General features: G+C 41.2%; 1 protein-coding gene across 10 annotated transcripts in view; it reads right to left on the bottom strand.

Moving 5' to 3' along the window:
* Dtna (dystrobrevin alpha) overlaps nt 1–16549 on the bottom strand; it is a 339379-nt gene that overhangs the window by 18396 nt on the left and 304434 nt on the right. For 7 of the 10 annotated variants that reach the window (XM_028774821.1, XM_028774825.1, XM_028774827.1 and 4 more), the window contains 2 exons: nt 14908–15021; nt 8916–9012 (listed from right to left, as the gene is read on the bottom strand). In XM_028774821.1, the coding sequence (XP_028630654.1) occupies nt 8916–9012; nt 14908–15021 (211 nt within the window). Of the gene's footprint in view, nt 1–4671; nt 4790–7154; nt 7176–8915; nt 9013–14907; nt 15022–16549 lie in introns of those variants that run through there. The other 3 variants (XM_028774818.1, XM_028774820.1, XM_028774828.1) reach the window with 2 other exon arrangements.

The raw sequence follows: 16549 nt of genomic DNA, 5'->3' as shown, positions 1-16549 counted from the left end.
CACACTGTCCCTGTAAAGTGCCATGCTGTTAGCTCTCCAGGGCTCAGCATCATACATAACTGTCAAATCTGTAAAGTGAAGAAAATCCAGAAACAAACCAAAGCAAACCAAAGCATAGCAAAGAACTTATGTGCTGCTCCATGGGCTGTGGGTTCCAGCCTTACACTTGTAACAGTACCTGATTGTAATGGTATGTCCAGGGTCAGAGAGGAGGACTTAGGTGTTGATGCTTTTGTCTGCTTTCCTCAGCCTGCTCAAAGAGGGGCCTGGGTTTTCCAGAAAACAGCAGCTCAGCCCCACTTCCTTGAAACCTTCTATTCTGAGCTAACCCTGCACCTCAAGTTCTCATGTCCATGGTGAATAGTCTCACCATGGAGCTGAGCTTTCTCCTGCCCCAAGGGTCTTATGAACATCCTGAGAATCTCTTCCTCATGACCCATGAAGTGAGCATCACCAGTCTAGGTGTGCAACTGTGGATCCCGGGGATCTGAGAAGGAAAAGTTTCCCTGGGAAGATGGAGAACAGCAGCTGAGCCTGCAGCTGAACCCAAGGACTCCGAGTCCTCTGGGCTACGAAACTCTTGATGAACCATGGCTGGTGGAGGGTCCATTAGAGAAATAGATGTTGGTCAGGTGCCTTGGAGGAGCCTATTACTGGACACCTCTCCTGTGCACCCAGTCCTAGTCAGGGCTTAGGGAGCACTCCTGGACTTATTTTATTACAGGAGGGGGTGTCTACTGGGGTCGGGAAGTGAAGCAGGACAGATTGTGATAGAAATAGGCTCCTTTTGTCTGTCCAACATGGGTCACTAATTCAACCCTGGGAAGTTAGATCTTCTTTGATAGAAAGTTCATACTAATAAAGTGACTTTTTAAAATTCACCTTTGAGGGTATAGAGCATTTTACCATACATTGTTGATTTTCCTAATACAGCAAAAAAGATAACACTATATTTGATTAACAGTTTGAAATCAGTTTATGAAAAAAAATCACTTTAATCTTAAAGATTTTAACGCTCTGGACATTCATATTCAGTGTTACTATGTCCATTAAGTAGGTGAGCACACTGAGGCTCAGAGGGGATAAGTGGCATAAGGACGGTCTTCAGGCTAATTAGTGGCAGAGGGAAGTTTAGATTGCTAGTCTGAGGCTTTCCAATAGCTTCACATGATCTCCTCAGGATATGACCAACATTACATGCTTCCAACTATATTTTATTAAATTGAGAAAATTTGAAACTAAAGGCTGAGAAGCTTCCACTATGGGCACAGCATAGTGCTCTAGGCCACATGGGAGACCAGCTAATGTTTTCCTTGGGTTGTGCAGAGGTGTGGGTGCCCAGTGTGGCAGAAGGGACATCAGGCTAGTGGTCAGGTCTATAAGCTCTTACCTACAAGTCTAAATATGGTCTAATAGACACACGTTTCACTATAAATTTGGACCCAATAACATGAGAGACTATTGATGTAGTTATGTCATGTTATTCTTCAAAAGTTGAAAAAAATTCAAAGTCTGCATCATAGTTACTCCCAGTGCTTTCAGCTAAGGGGCTGTGACCACACTCTAGTGCTTGAAAGGCTGTGATAGGGATGTACCACCTAGTTCTGCTTACATATGTTGTGCCAAGTTCTTTAGCACACAGTCCTCATGAGATTCTTACCTCTGGTGACATTTGTAGGGAGGCATGTATTTTGGCTTCATCTCCCTCCCCCCAACCCCACCAGAGCTTGCCCTCTGTAGTGCAGTCCCACCCTGAGAGCCTGCCGCATATAGCACACCCCCAGAGCCTGCCCTGGAGAGTGCACTAGGCTCTTTTGAAGAGTTTTTATGTCTGAAGCATTTTCAACCCCTTATCTTCCTGCTTAGTACCCACTCTTCAATATCAACCTTTCCCTTTCTTTTCTGTTTCCTGTCTCCAAAACTCCCAACAGTGGTTCTTTGTTAGAGGAAAATGACTGGCTGTGGTTACTTGTTAAAAAAAAAAATCTCTGACTAATTCTAAATGACAACAGTGAACGACTGGCTAATAGCTATCATCATACTCAAGTCATAGCCAAATGAATATCTAACGGCTATGGCTTCAAGTTGTCTGATTATGTCAAGAAGTTTGGTGGGAAATCCTGGGGTTGACAAAAAGATTTAGCTACATCTTTTCTGCAACCTGCACCACCCAAGTCATGTTCATTTTTTTATCCGGAGTTCTCAGAGTAGGATAAATGGTTGCCTGGTAAGCATGGCCCCATTCTCTTGTTAGGACTCTGCCCAGTTTGATTCTTAGCACCTACTATAGGAGATGGCTTCTCTGGTGTTCCTTCTGTCCAATTCTTCAAGGGCCAACAGAAAAGGCGGTTGCCCCTTGGCATGGGACAGATCACCAAGTTTTCCCAGGCTGTCTGTAGTCTGGCTATCTAGCATGGCTGTCTGCTTTGAACTTTAGAATGAGTTCCAGCAAATTCCCCAAGAAAACCCTTCCCTGGAAATTACTCAATGATTAATGGTGGAAATATGGAAGCGACAATGGTCCATGCAGATCAATATATGGATCCAACATTCCCAAGGAGGGTTGATTTATGGGTGAGGGAAAACATATATCACAGCTGGCAACTTAAAATAGCTCTCTTCCTGGAGAATACATGAACAATTAATTTCTATGTGCATCCTCTGACTGCACTCCACCTGCCATCACATCAATTTTTAAAAAGCCTGGTAAGACCCATACATTTTCCAGTTTTTTATAGAAAGTATTTTGGTTTCTACTCAGCTCTAGTGAGAAAGGATACTTTAAGGAAACGGGCAAATGTGTAAGTGCTGAGTGAACCCATACTAGAGAGGTGGGGAGTATTTGTTACCCATCCTCCTACTACACATGTAAAGTCTGCCTCCAAGGTCTGGCTGAAGATGCTACATGGCTCTGCATCTTGTAGTTTGGCCCTGACAGTTGTAACTCCCAGCTTGGGAAAATGAAGCCTCACAAAGTCACCAACTGTTGTTGTTGTTGTCGTCGTCATCATCATCATCATCATCATCATCATCATCATCACTGTTTTAATTACTGAGCTTCTTAAAGGAGTGCTGTGTACAAAATGCAATAGGAGACAGAGGATGTGGTTGACTATGACTGGCCAGGAAGGAGGCATTGCTTGAGTGGTTTTCACAGTAAAGATACCTGGGCAGAAAATGTGATAGTATGGAGAGGAGAGAGGAGTGTCTGAGTTTTGGCAAAGCTTGAGCAAGACTTGAGACTTGTGAGGAAGTCAGTGACATGGCAGAGAGGCCACTGGTGCCGAAGCCAGTACCAGGATCCATGAGAAAAAATGAGAAAGCTAACAGGCAGGAGAGGCTTGGGAGCCTTCAGTGTAGATGGCACCTGGAACTAAAGGCTCAGTGTCTACTGGCTTTGAAGAGAGAATCATTTATTTTTTCTCTCCTAGAACCAATCACACAACTTTAAAAACGAGATTTTATATGTGTGTGTCTCTCTGTGTGTGTATTGTCTGAGAAAGCACTTTATGTATTTTTGAATACTATATTCTCATTTCTATATGAAGATATCATCTTAAGGTAAATTTCCTCCCTGCCTTTTCTATGGAGGAATTATCAACTCTGTAGAAAGCCCACGGGCTGGATGAGGAAGGCTAATAATGGAAGGTGAAGGTGAGGCTGGAAAACTGGCTCGTTGTAGCCTACTCATATTCTGAATTGCATTTGAATGGGAGCAAGAGATGAGATTTTGAATGATGTTAGACTCTGATCACAAATAAATAGGGATCAGTTTGATTCTAAGGTTTAAGATGTAGTAGTTTTCAAATCAATCCTTGTTGCAAACTCAGAAAGATTCCTGACTATGAAGTACCATACACCAATTACCTCTTTTATGCAATGTCTATGTTAAGCCTCCAGGCTTTGGGGTATGTTGTACAGGCCATTGAAACTCTCAGCCATCCACTGCACCATCTTTTAAAAATGTACTCAGGAACGTGTTGACAGCAAACACTGTAGACATTAGTATATCAGAAGCAAGATAGTCTTACTGGATGTTTTTGTAACTTCTAAAGCATAAGAATTGATTTTTTGACTGTTAAAAGCAATTATAAGAGATCTAAACAAACTGAAAGTCATGATCACATTTATTTCCCAGACTGAGACTCTATTAATTAACTGAGAGGACAAAAACAAAAAAGAAGTGAATGTGTGTGTTCCAAAATTTGAAAAGTTTATGTACGACTGTACGTATATGTCTACAGATATTAGATATGCAGATTTTCACAGAATGCTTTCATATCCACTATTATCTAAAATACCCACAGTAACCTTGTGAGGTATATACTACCAGAGTGTTGGAAATGAGTGATCAGGAACTAGTTTACTCTCTCAACATCTTAGAGGTGTGAGCTAGGGCAGGGGCCTCTGGGATTCAGGCCCAGCTGGTGGAATCTTGCAGAGAATATTACTAAAGCTTTATGCTGTTAACTCAAAGTTAAGATACTTGGTTTTGGACCCATCCATAGCAGTTATAACTGGGAATGTACCAAAAACTCCAGAACATATCGCTACTGCAACTACAGCCCAGTGGCTCTCACTCTCAAGGTATTTTTTATGAGTGCTTATTTTACGGCTCCTTCAATAAATCTTAAGGGTACACAAGGAAGAAAGAGGGTAGGATGACTTTGATTCAAGTTTTGTAAAAAACACAATTTATTGCTTGTGATACCATAATCATATTATATTACAGGCACTATGTTTTTAAAATTCATGTTCTCTCCTCAAGGGGGATAATTTCATGCATTACCTATAACAAGAAACAGTATCTGTAGGGATTGTAGATACCAGCATAATAAAACATTACATCGAACCACACAGATTTATGATAAAGCAAGTAGAGGTTATTAAATCAAGCATGATTTGTGGTATGGGCTATTTTGGGTTTGATTTTTACAAAGAGAGTTTTCCTGAAGGGGAAAGACTCATAAAACAGAATTTAGAAGTAGATGCCAGTCTAAGACCTCTAAATTCTCTCCTTAGATCATGTTCAACTATGAGAAAGAGATTTGGAAGGAATTTGCTCATTTTCTCATAGAACTATCTCAATGGGGCTGGATTTGATGGGGTTCTGGCTTTAGTTTTGATTAAAGCTCAGTATAAGCCATGGCCACTTGCAATCTATGACTGCTTTTTCCTATTATACTGTAAGTGCTTTTCTATAAAGCTCTGAATGAAGGTTTGCTTTAGTACCTAATGCAGGAGATATTCTGAGCTTCCATGAAGTGGTATTTCTACGCTGATAAAACCTTGGATTGTATTTTCCTCTTTTGTTTTGTTAAGTGTTCAGAATACCCTTGTCCCCTTAGGGGATACAGTCCCATTTTCTCTCCCTCAGTTCCACGTTCCTCTATTTCAGCTTTAAGAAGCTGCTGTTCATAAGCTGTGGTGTAACTGTGCTTGACCTCAGATCGGTTTGAAGAGAAGCTTGAGTAGAAACCAAGGAGATAAGAGTGAATGAGTGTGTAACCAACATGTGAGTCTCTGACAGATGGCCTCTATCCATGCGACAGTCCCTGCTGTTGTGACCCTTCAATGTACAGGGGCTGGGAAGGGCTGCACAGGAAAGGAATAGAAAAGGAGGTGACAAAGTTCAACCGAAAGGGTACCCCCACAGCTTGGCTCTATGAATCCACAGAAGCCTTCCAGAGTATTCTACTTGGGAAATGGAGGGAAAGGGACCCCAGGGAAATGAATTTTAAGGCAAGACAGTTGCCCTCTCTGCCTAGAGGGAGGAGGAAACTTAGGTTAGAGCAGCATTTTCTGTCACTATGTGCATGCAAAATAAGAGGCGGGGCAAAGCCTATTTGCAAAGAGCTATCAAGGGATAGGCATGTGCTCTGCCATGATCTAAGTCCAGAGGCCACACCCCAGGGATGCAGGGATGAACAACAGTAGAGGCTACAAATACAGTGCATCTTTAAGACAAGGGAGTCATCCCTGGTGAAAATTTGGCATTAGTTCAGTAAAGGAATTTTTTTCATAATATACAAAATAATGCCGCACATCATCTTTATTGTCTGAGTTACAGATTGGTTTAACATGTTTCTTTTCTTCTTCTTCTTCTTCTTCTTTTTGTTTGTTTGTTTTTTTTTTACAGACCTCGGGAATGAAGAGTTAAAAAGTTTCCAGTGTTTTGCAAACATTCTCTGTTATACACAAACACACAGAATGGAGAATAGAAAAGAGCATACAGAAGAATTAACAGAACTGTTGAAATTGGACAGGTTCAAGTTTCTAATTCACCATGGATATAATGTGAAATCTTTAAATAATGGAACTGGGAAATATCATCATACACTTTGGTACATGCACAGGTTGTTCAAGCTGCTATTCTTTCACTTTAGTTTGGTTTTATTTCTCTCAGTGTGCTGCTTCTTCTGCTTGCTTCTAAACCTGACAAGGTCACACACAGAGGGCTTCAGGGTATTACACAGCCCAACAGTCATGTTGCCCCTATCTCCAGAAAAATAGGTGTGAATAGGACTTATAAAACCACAGAGCAGGAAGGTCCTCAGGAAGAATGGAAGGGAAGAGAGTTACATACTCTTCATAGGATCTTGTTAACCAACAACATTGGAGGAAACTAAAGAGGTGTGAGGTGGACAGTCAGCTACCAAGAACAGTCTTCTTCTTATGAGAAGAGTTTCTATTCCTTTTCAGAGAGATGGAAGCTGAACTGAATGTTCACAGTGTGAAGGTTTGCTCTTGTGGGGCTGCAGCTTGGGCAACAACACTGACCTTTGTGGAGTTCTAACGACTGACCTTCTATCAAGAGAAGGGTCCCGGCAATAACCTCAAAGAGCATCACATGGATTTGAAACTTAACACCCTCGAGGATCTGAACGAACCCTTCCCAAGGAATCACAAGTTGTTCTCTCTTCTAAACACAAAACAGGTCTTCATTTGTTGCCGACAGTAGTGACAGTTATAACAGAATGCTGAATTTTATAATCTCAATTCAAGCACTACATCAAAATGAAAGCAAATTAGTATGATTTTTTTCTTTCCAAACTGAAGCAGGAACATACATTAGAGGCCAAAGCAATGAGAAGGTCAGCAGGACAGCAGCCCTCCACTGTTAGTTAAGACCTGCAGTAGGGGACATAACTTACTCCCTGTTTCAGTTCTTCTTCCTACAGAAAGATCGAATCAATAACAATTAGATTACCCAGGGTTCCAACCAGAGCACTTACACAGTGAAGGAAGAGACGGGAGGCATTGACATGGCTTTGAACACCTCTCCTGGCCTCTGCCAAACCTTCACTTCAGTTCCAAGCCTATTTAGGTATTTGAGACAACAGACCCATTCCTTCCCCCTATGTGTCTGAGATCTCTGACTATCCTAGCCTTAGTATGTCTTGGTACAAAGTCTGTGTTCAGTTGGGGAGGCTTAATCCCATGGTGGCTGCTGTGAGTAGACTCCAATCTCATCACTACTGTAGAACCATGGAAACAGCAGCAGAGAATTTTCAAAATTTCCTGCCGTTCAGGGAAGGGCAAGATGGGCTCAGATCTTTTTATCTGATATATTTTCAAAGGGAAGCAGAAAAGAGATTTTCTGTTGCATCAAATGAGACAATAGGCTAGAAACAGCTGCAGGTCACTAATGATCTAGTCTTAACCACAGTAACAACCAACCCAACCCCCAGTTCTACACTCCGTGTGTCTAACACACTGGAAAGTAAACTTTGTTGAGTAACAATAAAACATTTCCCAAATGGATTATTAAACACAGGACTGATGGCCAAAAATGTTGGCTGAGTTATAAAACAAAGCAAAGAAAACAGAAGAAAGAAATGTTGCAAGTATAGTTTCTGGAGCAGAAAGCTTCACAACATTGTTTTTAGAAAGAGCTGAAAGAAAGGAAAAGAAAGAGAAAGAGAGAGAGAGAGGGAGGGAGGGAGGGAGGGAGGGAGGGAGGGAGAGAGAGAGAGAGAGAGAGAGAGAGAGAGAGAGAGAGAGAGAGAGGGAGGAAGCCAGGAAGGGAGTAGGAAAGGAAAGAGAAGGAGACAGTATAGAAAACAGAAAGGGCAGCAGAGAAACCACAAATGACTGCTGTGGGGGAGGGGAGGGAAATACAGGGACTAAAAACCAGTCTGAAATTCCTGTCTCACAGTGAATGCATAGGGACATTTCCTCTGGGGGTATCCTATCAGAAGTCCCAGCTGCTGCCTTTGGCACATGAGTTCCTGTTTATACTGGTTCCCACTTGTTTCCCTCAGGCCAGAAGAACATGGAACATGACATTGCTACTGGACGGAGTGGCCGTCTGTCCATCTGCCGCTAACTTGGAAAGCAATTCAGTATGTACTCATTAAGGAGGTTGCTGCTTCTGATGGAAAAACACTGCTCTCGACAGGACTTCTACCATTTAATACTTTTTCCTTAGAAGAAAGAGGAAATATCCCATTTACAATCTGCACTTGAGACCCATGGAAGTCATGTGACTTGTTGGAGCCACATGAATGCAATAAAATATTTAATTATTGACAAGACGTGTGAGTCACTATTTCTTAATGTTCCGAATTAGACATCAGTCTCTGTTTAACCTCATCAGAATTGTTAAAATTGATCAGAAACGTCTACAGAAAAATTCAGTTTTACAATTTTCAAGGACATAAAGAGACTGATAATAAGCAAAGAATTTACCCTGTGGTTCTTAGCAGCCCAGTTCACGAAAGTGGCTGAGAATGAGAGCTACTACTGATCGACTGTTACTCCTTCATGGGCCTAAGAAATAGTTCCATATTTGAGTTTATGGCATTTCAGGAGAAAATTACATACAGTAATTTAAAAAGCCATTGCAAGTTATGCGGCAACAATGTGAAACCACTACAATAGTGGGTCAGAACCGTTGCTTTGAGATGCCCTACCTTCAGGAGCTTCATGAGACCTTCCAACTGGACCATCAGCTCTCTCCGGCTCTCCTGGAGAGCAGACATCCTCTGTTCTAGCTCATCCTTGCGCTGTCTAAGAAAAAAGCCAACACCATCAGAAAGTCATTCAAGTCGAGCTAATTCCATTGTTTCCTGATTTTGTGGAGGTGTAGTGGGCTGTCTCTAAGAGAGCATGTCTAGACTTCAATAGTGTTATCAGGTAGGTAACTGTCTTCAAGTGGGTAAATGATTGTAATAGAGGGGTACTGTTATTTGAGAGAAGTCAAACTAAATTTAAGCAGGATAGAAATCTCTTTCGCCATTTCCACGCTTTGTTTATGGTCTGGCTAGCTTTGGTCTGTACACTTTGCTTCAGAAATCAAACAAAACCACAAAATTACTGAAAAGGGCCAGCCCTACAAATCTTCAAAATCCAAGGCAATTACTCTAAATTCAGATGCGGTTTTCCATGGCCTTTGGAAATCTGACATAGGGAAGCAATTTAGCATCTGTTCTAGCATGTGTGCAATTGGTACCCTTCTGAGGAGAGATAGTCATGGCCATACTGGTGATAACCAATCTGAAGTATTTGGTTTGGGTTTCACAGAGTGAACTCAGGATAGCCAAGTTCTCACATGAATGTTCTCTAACCGAAAGCGATGAATAAAGCTTATGTTTGTTTTACAGAATTTCTATTAAACTGTCAGCAGAGTGGAAACTAATCTGCACTCTGTCACTTCTGTTGACATTGAGAGGCACGAGGGGGAAAGAAATGAAACAGCAGGAAAAGGAGTGTTAGCTAGGCCGAGGGGTGTAGGCCTCGAATCCTAGCTACCTGGCAGTTGAGACAGGAGATTACAAATTTAAGGTTGTCTGGGCTATCCTGTGGTTCCAAGGATAGCCTGGACAAGCGAGCAAGAGCGCGCCTCAAGGTGAGAATTAAAGAGGGTCTTGGGCTTACTGGTAAGACACTTGCCTAGCGAACTCAAGGTTTTATACTCAGTTCCCAGAATGGCAAAATAAAATCAAACATGAGAGTTGGGTCAGTAATTAAAAGCATTTGTTGTACTTCCTGAGGACCCAGGTTCAACTCACAGCACCCACGGGGTGGCTCAAAACCACACGAAACTTCAGTTCTATGGGATCCAATATTCCCTTTTGACTTCTGTGGACACCATAAGCATGTAGGGCTGGCACTACAAATCTTCAAAATCCAAAGCATGTTGGATTTGCATGCAGCTTCCATGGCCTTTGGAAATCTGACATAGGGAAACAATTTAATGTCTGTTCTAGCATGTGTGCAATTGGTACCCTTCTGAGATATATATATATATATATATATATATATATATATATATATATATATATATATATATATTCCTCAAGGGGTCTTTAGCTTGGATTGAAATATCAGAATTTATATTTTAAACATGATTGGATTCTTTAGTAACATGCATTAATGTATGTGTGCGTATGTCTCAATGGCGCAGACAACATGCTAAGTTAACATAGTAGGGTTTGTGAAATAAAAACTGACAGTAAGTAAGATCACAGAGAGTTAGGCTGTGATTTATTCAGCTAAAAGATATTTATTTATAAGGGGACAGGTTAGAAACATTAATGAAATATTTTAAAATATGCTTTTATTTATATAGACTCTATTCTTTACAATGATTTGAAAATGTGAAACATAAATATCACAGCCTTTGCTGCACATACATAATAACACACATGCCCATATTCTTTTCCTATTTACATTTGTATGTTAAGTGTATGCGTGTCTTGGCTGCACACGTGTCTGTCCTCCATGTGTATGCCTGGTGCCTCAGAAGTCAGAAGAAGCCATCAGATCTGCTGGGACTGGAGTTACAGATGGTTGTGAGCCATGATGTGGGTACTGAGAATTGAACATGAGTCTTTTGGATGAGCAACCAGTGCTCTTAACTGCTAAGCCATTTCTCCAGCCTCCTGTGTGCATGTGTGCGTGTGTGCGTGTGTGTATGTGTGTGTGTGTGTTAGCACTCGTGATTGACCCCTTAAAAAGTTCTTCCTTTCTGAATCAAGAGGAAGGGAAACATAGCATGTTCTAGGCTTACAGCAGCTTTTTTCCTTGCTGACTCTTGGGCAGACACTTTCTAATTCTGTATGCTTCATCTAATTCCAAAGTATCCTTCAGTGACAAACACTATGACTGTTTTTCTCCAGACTTATCAGCATACAGTAGCCTCTGGACATTTTCAGTAGGACTTGGGACAAGAGTTGCTAATATTTCTGATTTACTCTTAGGTTTCACCTCATGATGTCTCTGTAATTTTTGGCCACAGGAGCTCATTGAGAAGGTCAGTGAAGAATTCTAGTATTGTAGGTAAGCTATACTTAGGGAGGTATTAGAAACCTTAGAAAAAGTGAAGCATTAGTTAACATAAGTCAACTTTATTGTACATCTTAAAACCATGGTAATAAACTCTGTTACTGTAGTTTAATAATGCCTTTGTGAACTGTTTAGAGCAACATTTACAAGTGAAATGCACAGTTACTAATCTGTGGTGTGGCCTCCATATCCAAGGCAGTTAAACAGCATAAAGACTAAATAATGATTTTGATTTCCTTCTGCTAAGTATATGCATCTCTAAATGAATGATTTTTATTCTGAAGTTCTGTGAGATTATTTTTAATTTAGTGCCTCTGTGTAAGAATCTATGTACTTTTATGATAATATTAGATCAATAACATCATTATATGAATTACATGAGATAATGACATATCTGCAGTAACTTCCTGAGGTTGAGTTTGGATCATGATTATAAAAGAAAATGTTTGTCTTAGAAGCATATGCATACATACTTAATGGTCTAGTGTCATGATGTCTCCCACATTTACTTAACTTTAGTGAATCTCAGTTTCTACATTTATAAAAAGAGTATAAAAGAGCCTTTCTCCCAGGTTTGCTATTGTGTTCAGTGGTAAAGCATATACGGAGCTTAGCACTTAGAACGTGTCAGGTGATGAACACAGAGGAAGTACCTGTTCATAACCACATCTGCTGTGCAAATGTGGCTTTCAGGTTCCTTGTGGCTTAAGTAAAAAGTGAAACACACTCATTGAGAAAGGCTATAGTGATTTTAAGACAGAAATAAATTGAGTTTTTATTAAAACAAGTCCCTAATTTTTTGTTTCCTCAAGAAAAGATTCTGGAAGGGTGGAGTAGGAAAAGTGCAATAAGGACTCCCATGGGTGCTGCTCATTCTGCCAACTATGGCCACAGTGACTTTGTAAAACCTCATTGTGAGACTCTCTTGAAAGTCTCAAATAACAAAAGACTAAAACAGAATTCCCAGGTTTTATTTATTTAAATCTGGTTCAGTGTATCTATGGAATTCTGGAAATGCTTAGCACAGAGCAAGAAGAGGTATCTGACATATGTGGCATTTAGCACAAATATTTACAGACATAGCCTTCTAGAGAGGACAACTTTTCCTGCAGGGAAAAGAATTACATAGAATTCAGAGGCAGACATACAATAAGCCATTGGGCACCAGGGAGTGTCAATAGTAAAGAAGTTATTGGTGATTCTGATTCCTTAGGAAGGAAGGCTTGTGCTCAGCAGAGGTCATGAGATATCCAAATTTGAGGCACAGGAGGGTAGTGAGAACTGTCCCTGTCCCGTGACGGCTCCATCAGAGATGGAAGAATAGTTAGAAGAACAGTCTCAGTGACCCCAGGCTCTTCCCACCGTCTCTCTAGTCTATCTTCCACCTGGAACGGAACACCTTGAGAAGTAAAAGCTGTACAGGAGAACCATCAAAAATGATTATGGGAATTCCTCTCTCAAATCCTGCCTGTAAGACCATGACCAGTAGAAGACGTGTAAATGGCGTCTCAAGCAGACACAAGGTGCTACTCTGATCTTGGCAGACCAAATGGCCATTTGGTTCCCATGTTGGCATATTCAGTTTTATGTCTTTGAACATTAGGTTTAACTTTGAACTTTAAATGGTGGAGGCTCTTCATGACACAATCTGGAAAAAGACCACTGGGCAGTCATTTGCTTTTTAAGCACTGGATGAAGATTGTAAGACTTGTCATCACCAGTCTCTTCTACTCAGTCCCTCCCTTCTAGGAAACAGTGTAGTTGGGTGTGAAAGGACTTGTAATGTCTCACTGGAGGTGAAATAGAAACTATAGAGGTATCTGGAAGAAATTCTTTGGAAGAATTTGTTTCTGTTAATTAAGTCACTATGCTATTAATAACTAAATTAAATGATTATTAATATTCAAAAGTATAAGGCAGTCATTCTACATTAAGCAGCATCCAAAAGTTCTGTTCATCTCTTTTACTAAAGTCAAGCCATTGATGGGTCTGCTCTAGTCTTAAGGATGGGAGAAGCAGGGCTTGTGTCATGGGCCAGGTGAGTTGCAGGGCTCCTCTAGTCTTCATGTGTCTGAGGAGCTGAGCTTGGATGGGACCCTGAGAAACATGCATGAAGGCATGCAACATGGACTTCATCACAAGAGAATGAGGAACCTATTGAGTTTAGTCTCTAGAGGAAGACCAGAGACTTTATTCTGATGGGTTTCAGTGAAGAGGCACCTGTACTCATAGAAACAATAGCTCACAGAACTATAGGCACAGGGAGCAGACTGAGAACATAAACCAAAGGATGAGAACATGTTAAAGCTTCCTATGAAACATCAATAGGGTCCTTACTGAGGGAATTTACTTCTCTGTTATTTGCTCCATAATACGCCTGAATCACTGTCACATCTAAGACATGGTGCTAAGTCAGTTTCACGGGAGGAACCCACAATAATATCTACATTGGGCAGCACAGAAGGAGTGGGGACAACTGCAGCCATGATCTAAAGCAGATTACTTTAGATTTCTTCCTGAGAAGGCAGTGACACCCAAGAGAGTAGTCATGACCTCCTCTAGTCCCTTCCAACTCAGTTATCCTAAGATGACAGATTAAGAGGTTTCCCATTAATAAAAGAACACAGAGGTGCGGCCTCTATTTTAAAGGAGGCACAGGAGATCAGACCCAGCCCTCACATGTGCTGTGTAAGGGTTCTACCAATGAGCTAGCTATGACACTTTAAAAAAATTTTAGACAGGGTCCCATTATGTTACCTAGGCTAGTCTTGAACTCGTGATCTTCTTGTCTCAGCATCTTTATTGCCTGGAATTCTAGGCCTGTACCACAAAGCATGACTCTTGAAGACATGATTTAGAGAAAACTCAGATTCTGTTTTGTGAGCTATATATAAATCTTCCAATTTAGCAACCCCTGATGTTTATGTAGCTGCTTATGTGTTTGGTTTTAACAAACACCCATTTTGACAGGGTAAATAAATAAAAACAGGCAAGTGAAACTGTTTTTTCCTACCAAAGATATTTTGCTTTTGATCTAAGGAACACTTTGTCTTTTTCTCAGTGTCTGGTAAAAATTATAGTCTCTCAAAATTGCTCAAATGTCAGTGATGAAGTGCATTTTATTGAAAAACAGAGATGGGCAGCTATGGTGGTGGGCCAGGACCGTGTGCTTGCCAGCTGCTGCTACACTGTGTTAAAGAGCTCAAACACTGGGGACTGGGGGATGGCTCAGCACACCCAACACACAAGTATGAGAGCCAGAATTCATATCCAGAACTCTTACACAAATGTTAGATATGCACAGTGCTCCTTTATAATCCCAGTAGTCTTCAGACGGAGACAGGGGATCCTTGGAGCAAGCTGGCTAGGCACACTAGCCACAGCAGTGAGCTCTGGCTGAATGAGGGATGCTGGGAGTGATGGCAGATGACAGCTCACCTCAGGCTCCTACATGTTCATCCATACACATGTGTACACCCATGCCTGCATACAGGTCCTCCCATAGATGCACTTAAAACAAAACAAAACAAAACAAAACAAAACAAAACAAAACAAAACAAAACAAAACCAGATCTCAAACATTTATGACCCCCAGGTAAATTTGGGTCCTTCTCTTACCTGAGGAGTCGGAGTTCTGCCAGCAAGGTTGGGTTCTGCTGAGCCTTCTCGGGTGTGGGCTGGGAAGCTTGTTCATGTTCTACCCGAAGTCTCTGGATCTCTTGTAAGATTTCTCTTGGGAGAGAGGGAAGGTAAGAACCAGGGTCAATGGCCTCTCAAGATACTGACATATGAATGCAGCAGGCCAGCAGAACAGAGAGAAGTGGGTTGTCTTGTGGTTAAGAGCACAGCTGACCTTCCTCAGCTGGGGATGCCCTGTAGCCATGTAGGTTTGGCTATCACTGGTGGGATGGGTGAAGCGAAGGCTCTTATCAATCTCTAGCAGATCCAAACCATGCAGACTGTACAGTGCATCTTTGTGTGTTTTCCCTAGGACCTATCCTCTCTCCACGTTGTCATGGTAACACGTCCAATATTGGTGAGGGCACTGTTTGGTATCTCTTATTATTTATGATTATACTCTGATGCCGCCAAAGACCCATCAATACTAAATGACACATTCTTGAGAGAGAAGAAGGTATAAATGATGCACAGTTAACAAAAATAAACATCTTTATTCTCTTACAGAGGAAAAGCTTTTTTTTTTTTTGCTGAAATTATCGGACAAACCCCAAAGTCAAAATTTTTAATTTTTTTAACTTTACAACCTCAGTTTTAACAATGAATTGCAAAGAAATAATTCTTACAAGGAAAGGCTCTTAAAAAGATTTATTGTAATTGATCCTGTGACACAGAGTGCTATTGGTGGAACCTCTGCCAGGCAATGGGATATGTCAGCCTATTATTGATACCAGTCTACCCTGCATGTGGGTGAGTATCAGGGTAGCTATCAGTGGCATGCAACCGTGCAAGGCAAATTATATAAAAGTAGATTTGAAGCCATTAACTAGGATTATTAGTTAAATACTCTCAGGGGTCATGGAATGTCAGGTTTCTACTTAAAAAATGCCGAAGGCCTGTAAGAGAGCACAAAACACTGAGATAGGCGTGTAAGTTTGATGAGCAAGTTGAGGGACAGGGTGGCTTTCAAAAATTTAAATTGACACAAAACTGTCCATTTATATAGAGCAATACAATAACACAAAACATGTGAACAACGAATATAAATTAGGCTAGTGTACATTTTTTAGAGGGAGTATTAGACATCTCTAAGCCAGGTAATGGGGTACCAAAATATAGACAGCAAAGGTCAAGCTGGAATATTCTATAACACAATGGGGTGGTTATAGATTTGAATAGTTATTTGAGATCAGGAGGCCTGGGTATGGTGAGAAGTTTGGATTGTATCTCTGGCTTTCCCCTGGTTCTCTGGGGTAGAAAATTTCTTTAAAGGGACATCTCATGGAAACTCATCTTCCATATAAAGAGAAGAGGGAGCCACTGTGGTTATAGTGCAGGTCCACCTGCTGTTACTTTCTTTCCCTTCCTGACACTCTTCAGGGTTCCTAGGCTCCAGAGATCTGAGTCTGAGAGTGCCTGAGTTCATGTTCAGGACTGGGTCCTAACTGGGGCTGCTGGTTTAAGAGGATGAGTTCAGCATGGATGAGCTGTTCCTCTGGGATGGGGCAGGAAACTCTAGGAATCCTTCATGCCCAAGGGCAGGACGAAGCTTTCCCCTCCCCTCCCCTCCCCTCCCCTCCCC

This window comes from Grammomys surdaster, unplaced genomic scaffold, assembly GCF_004785775.1.
Source record: "Grammomys surdaster isolate TR1022 unplaced genomic scaffold, NIH_TR_1.0 243, whole genome shotgun sequence".
Classification (NCBI taxonomy): Eukaryota; Metazoa; Chordata; class Mammalia; order Rodentia; family Muridae; genus Grammomys; species Grammomys surdaster.
This window is presented reverse-complemented; position numbering and strand designations above follow the sequence as displayed.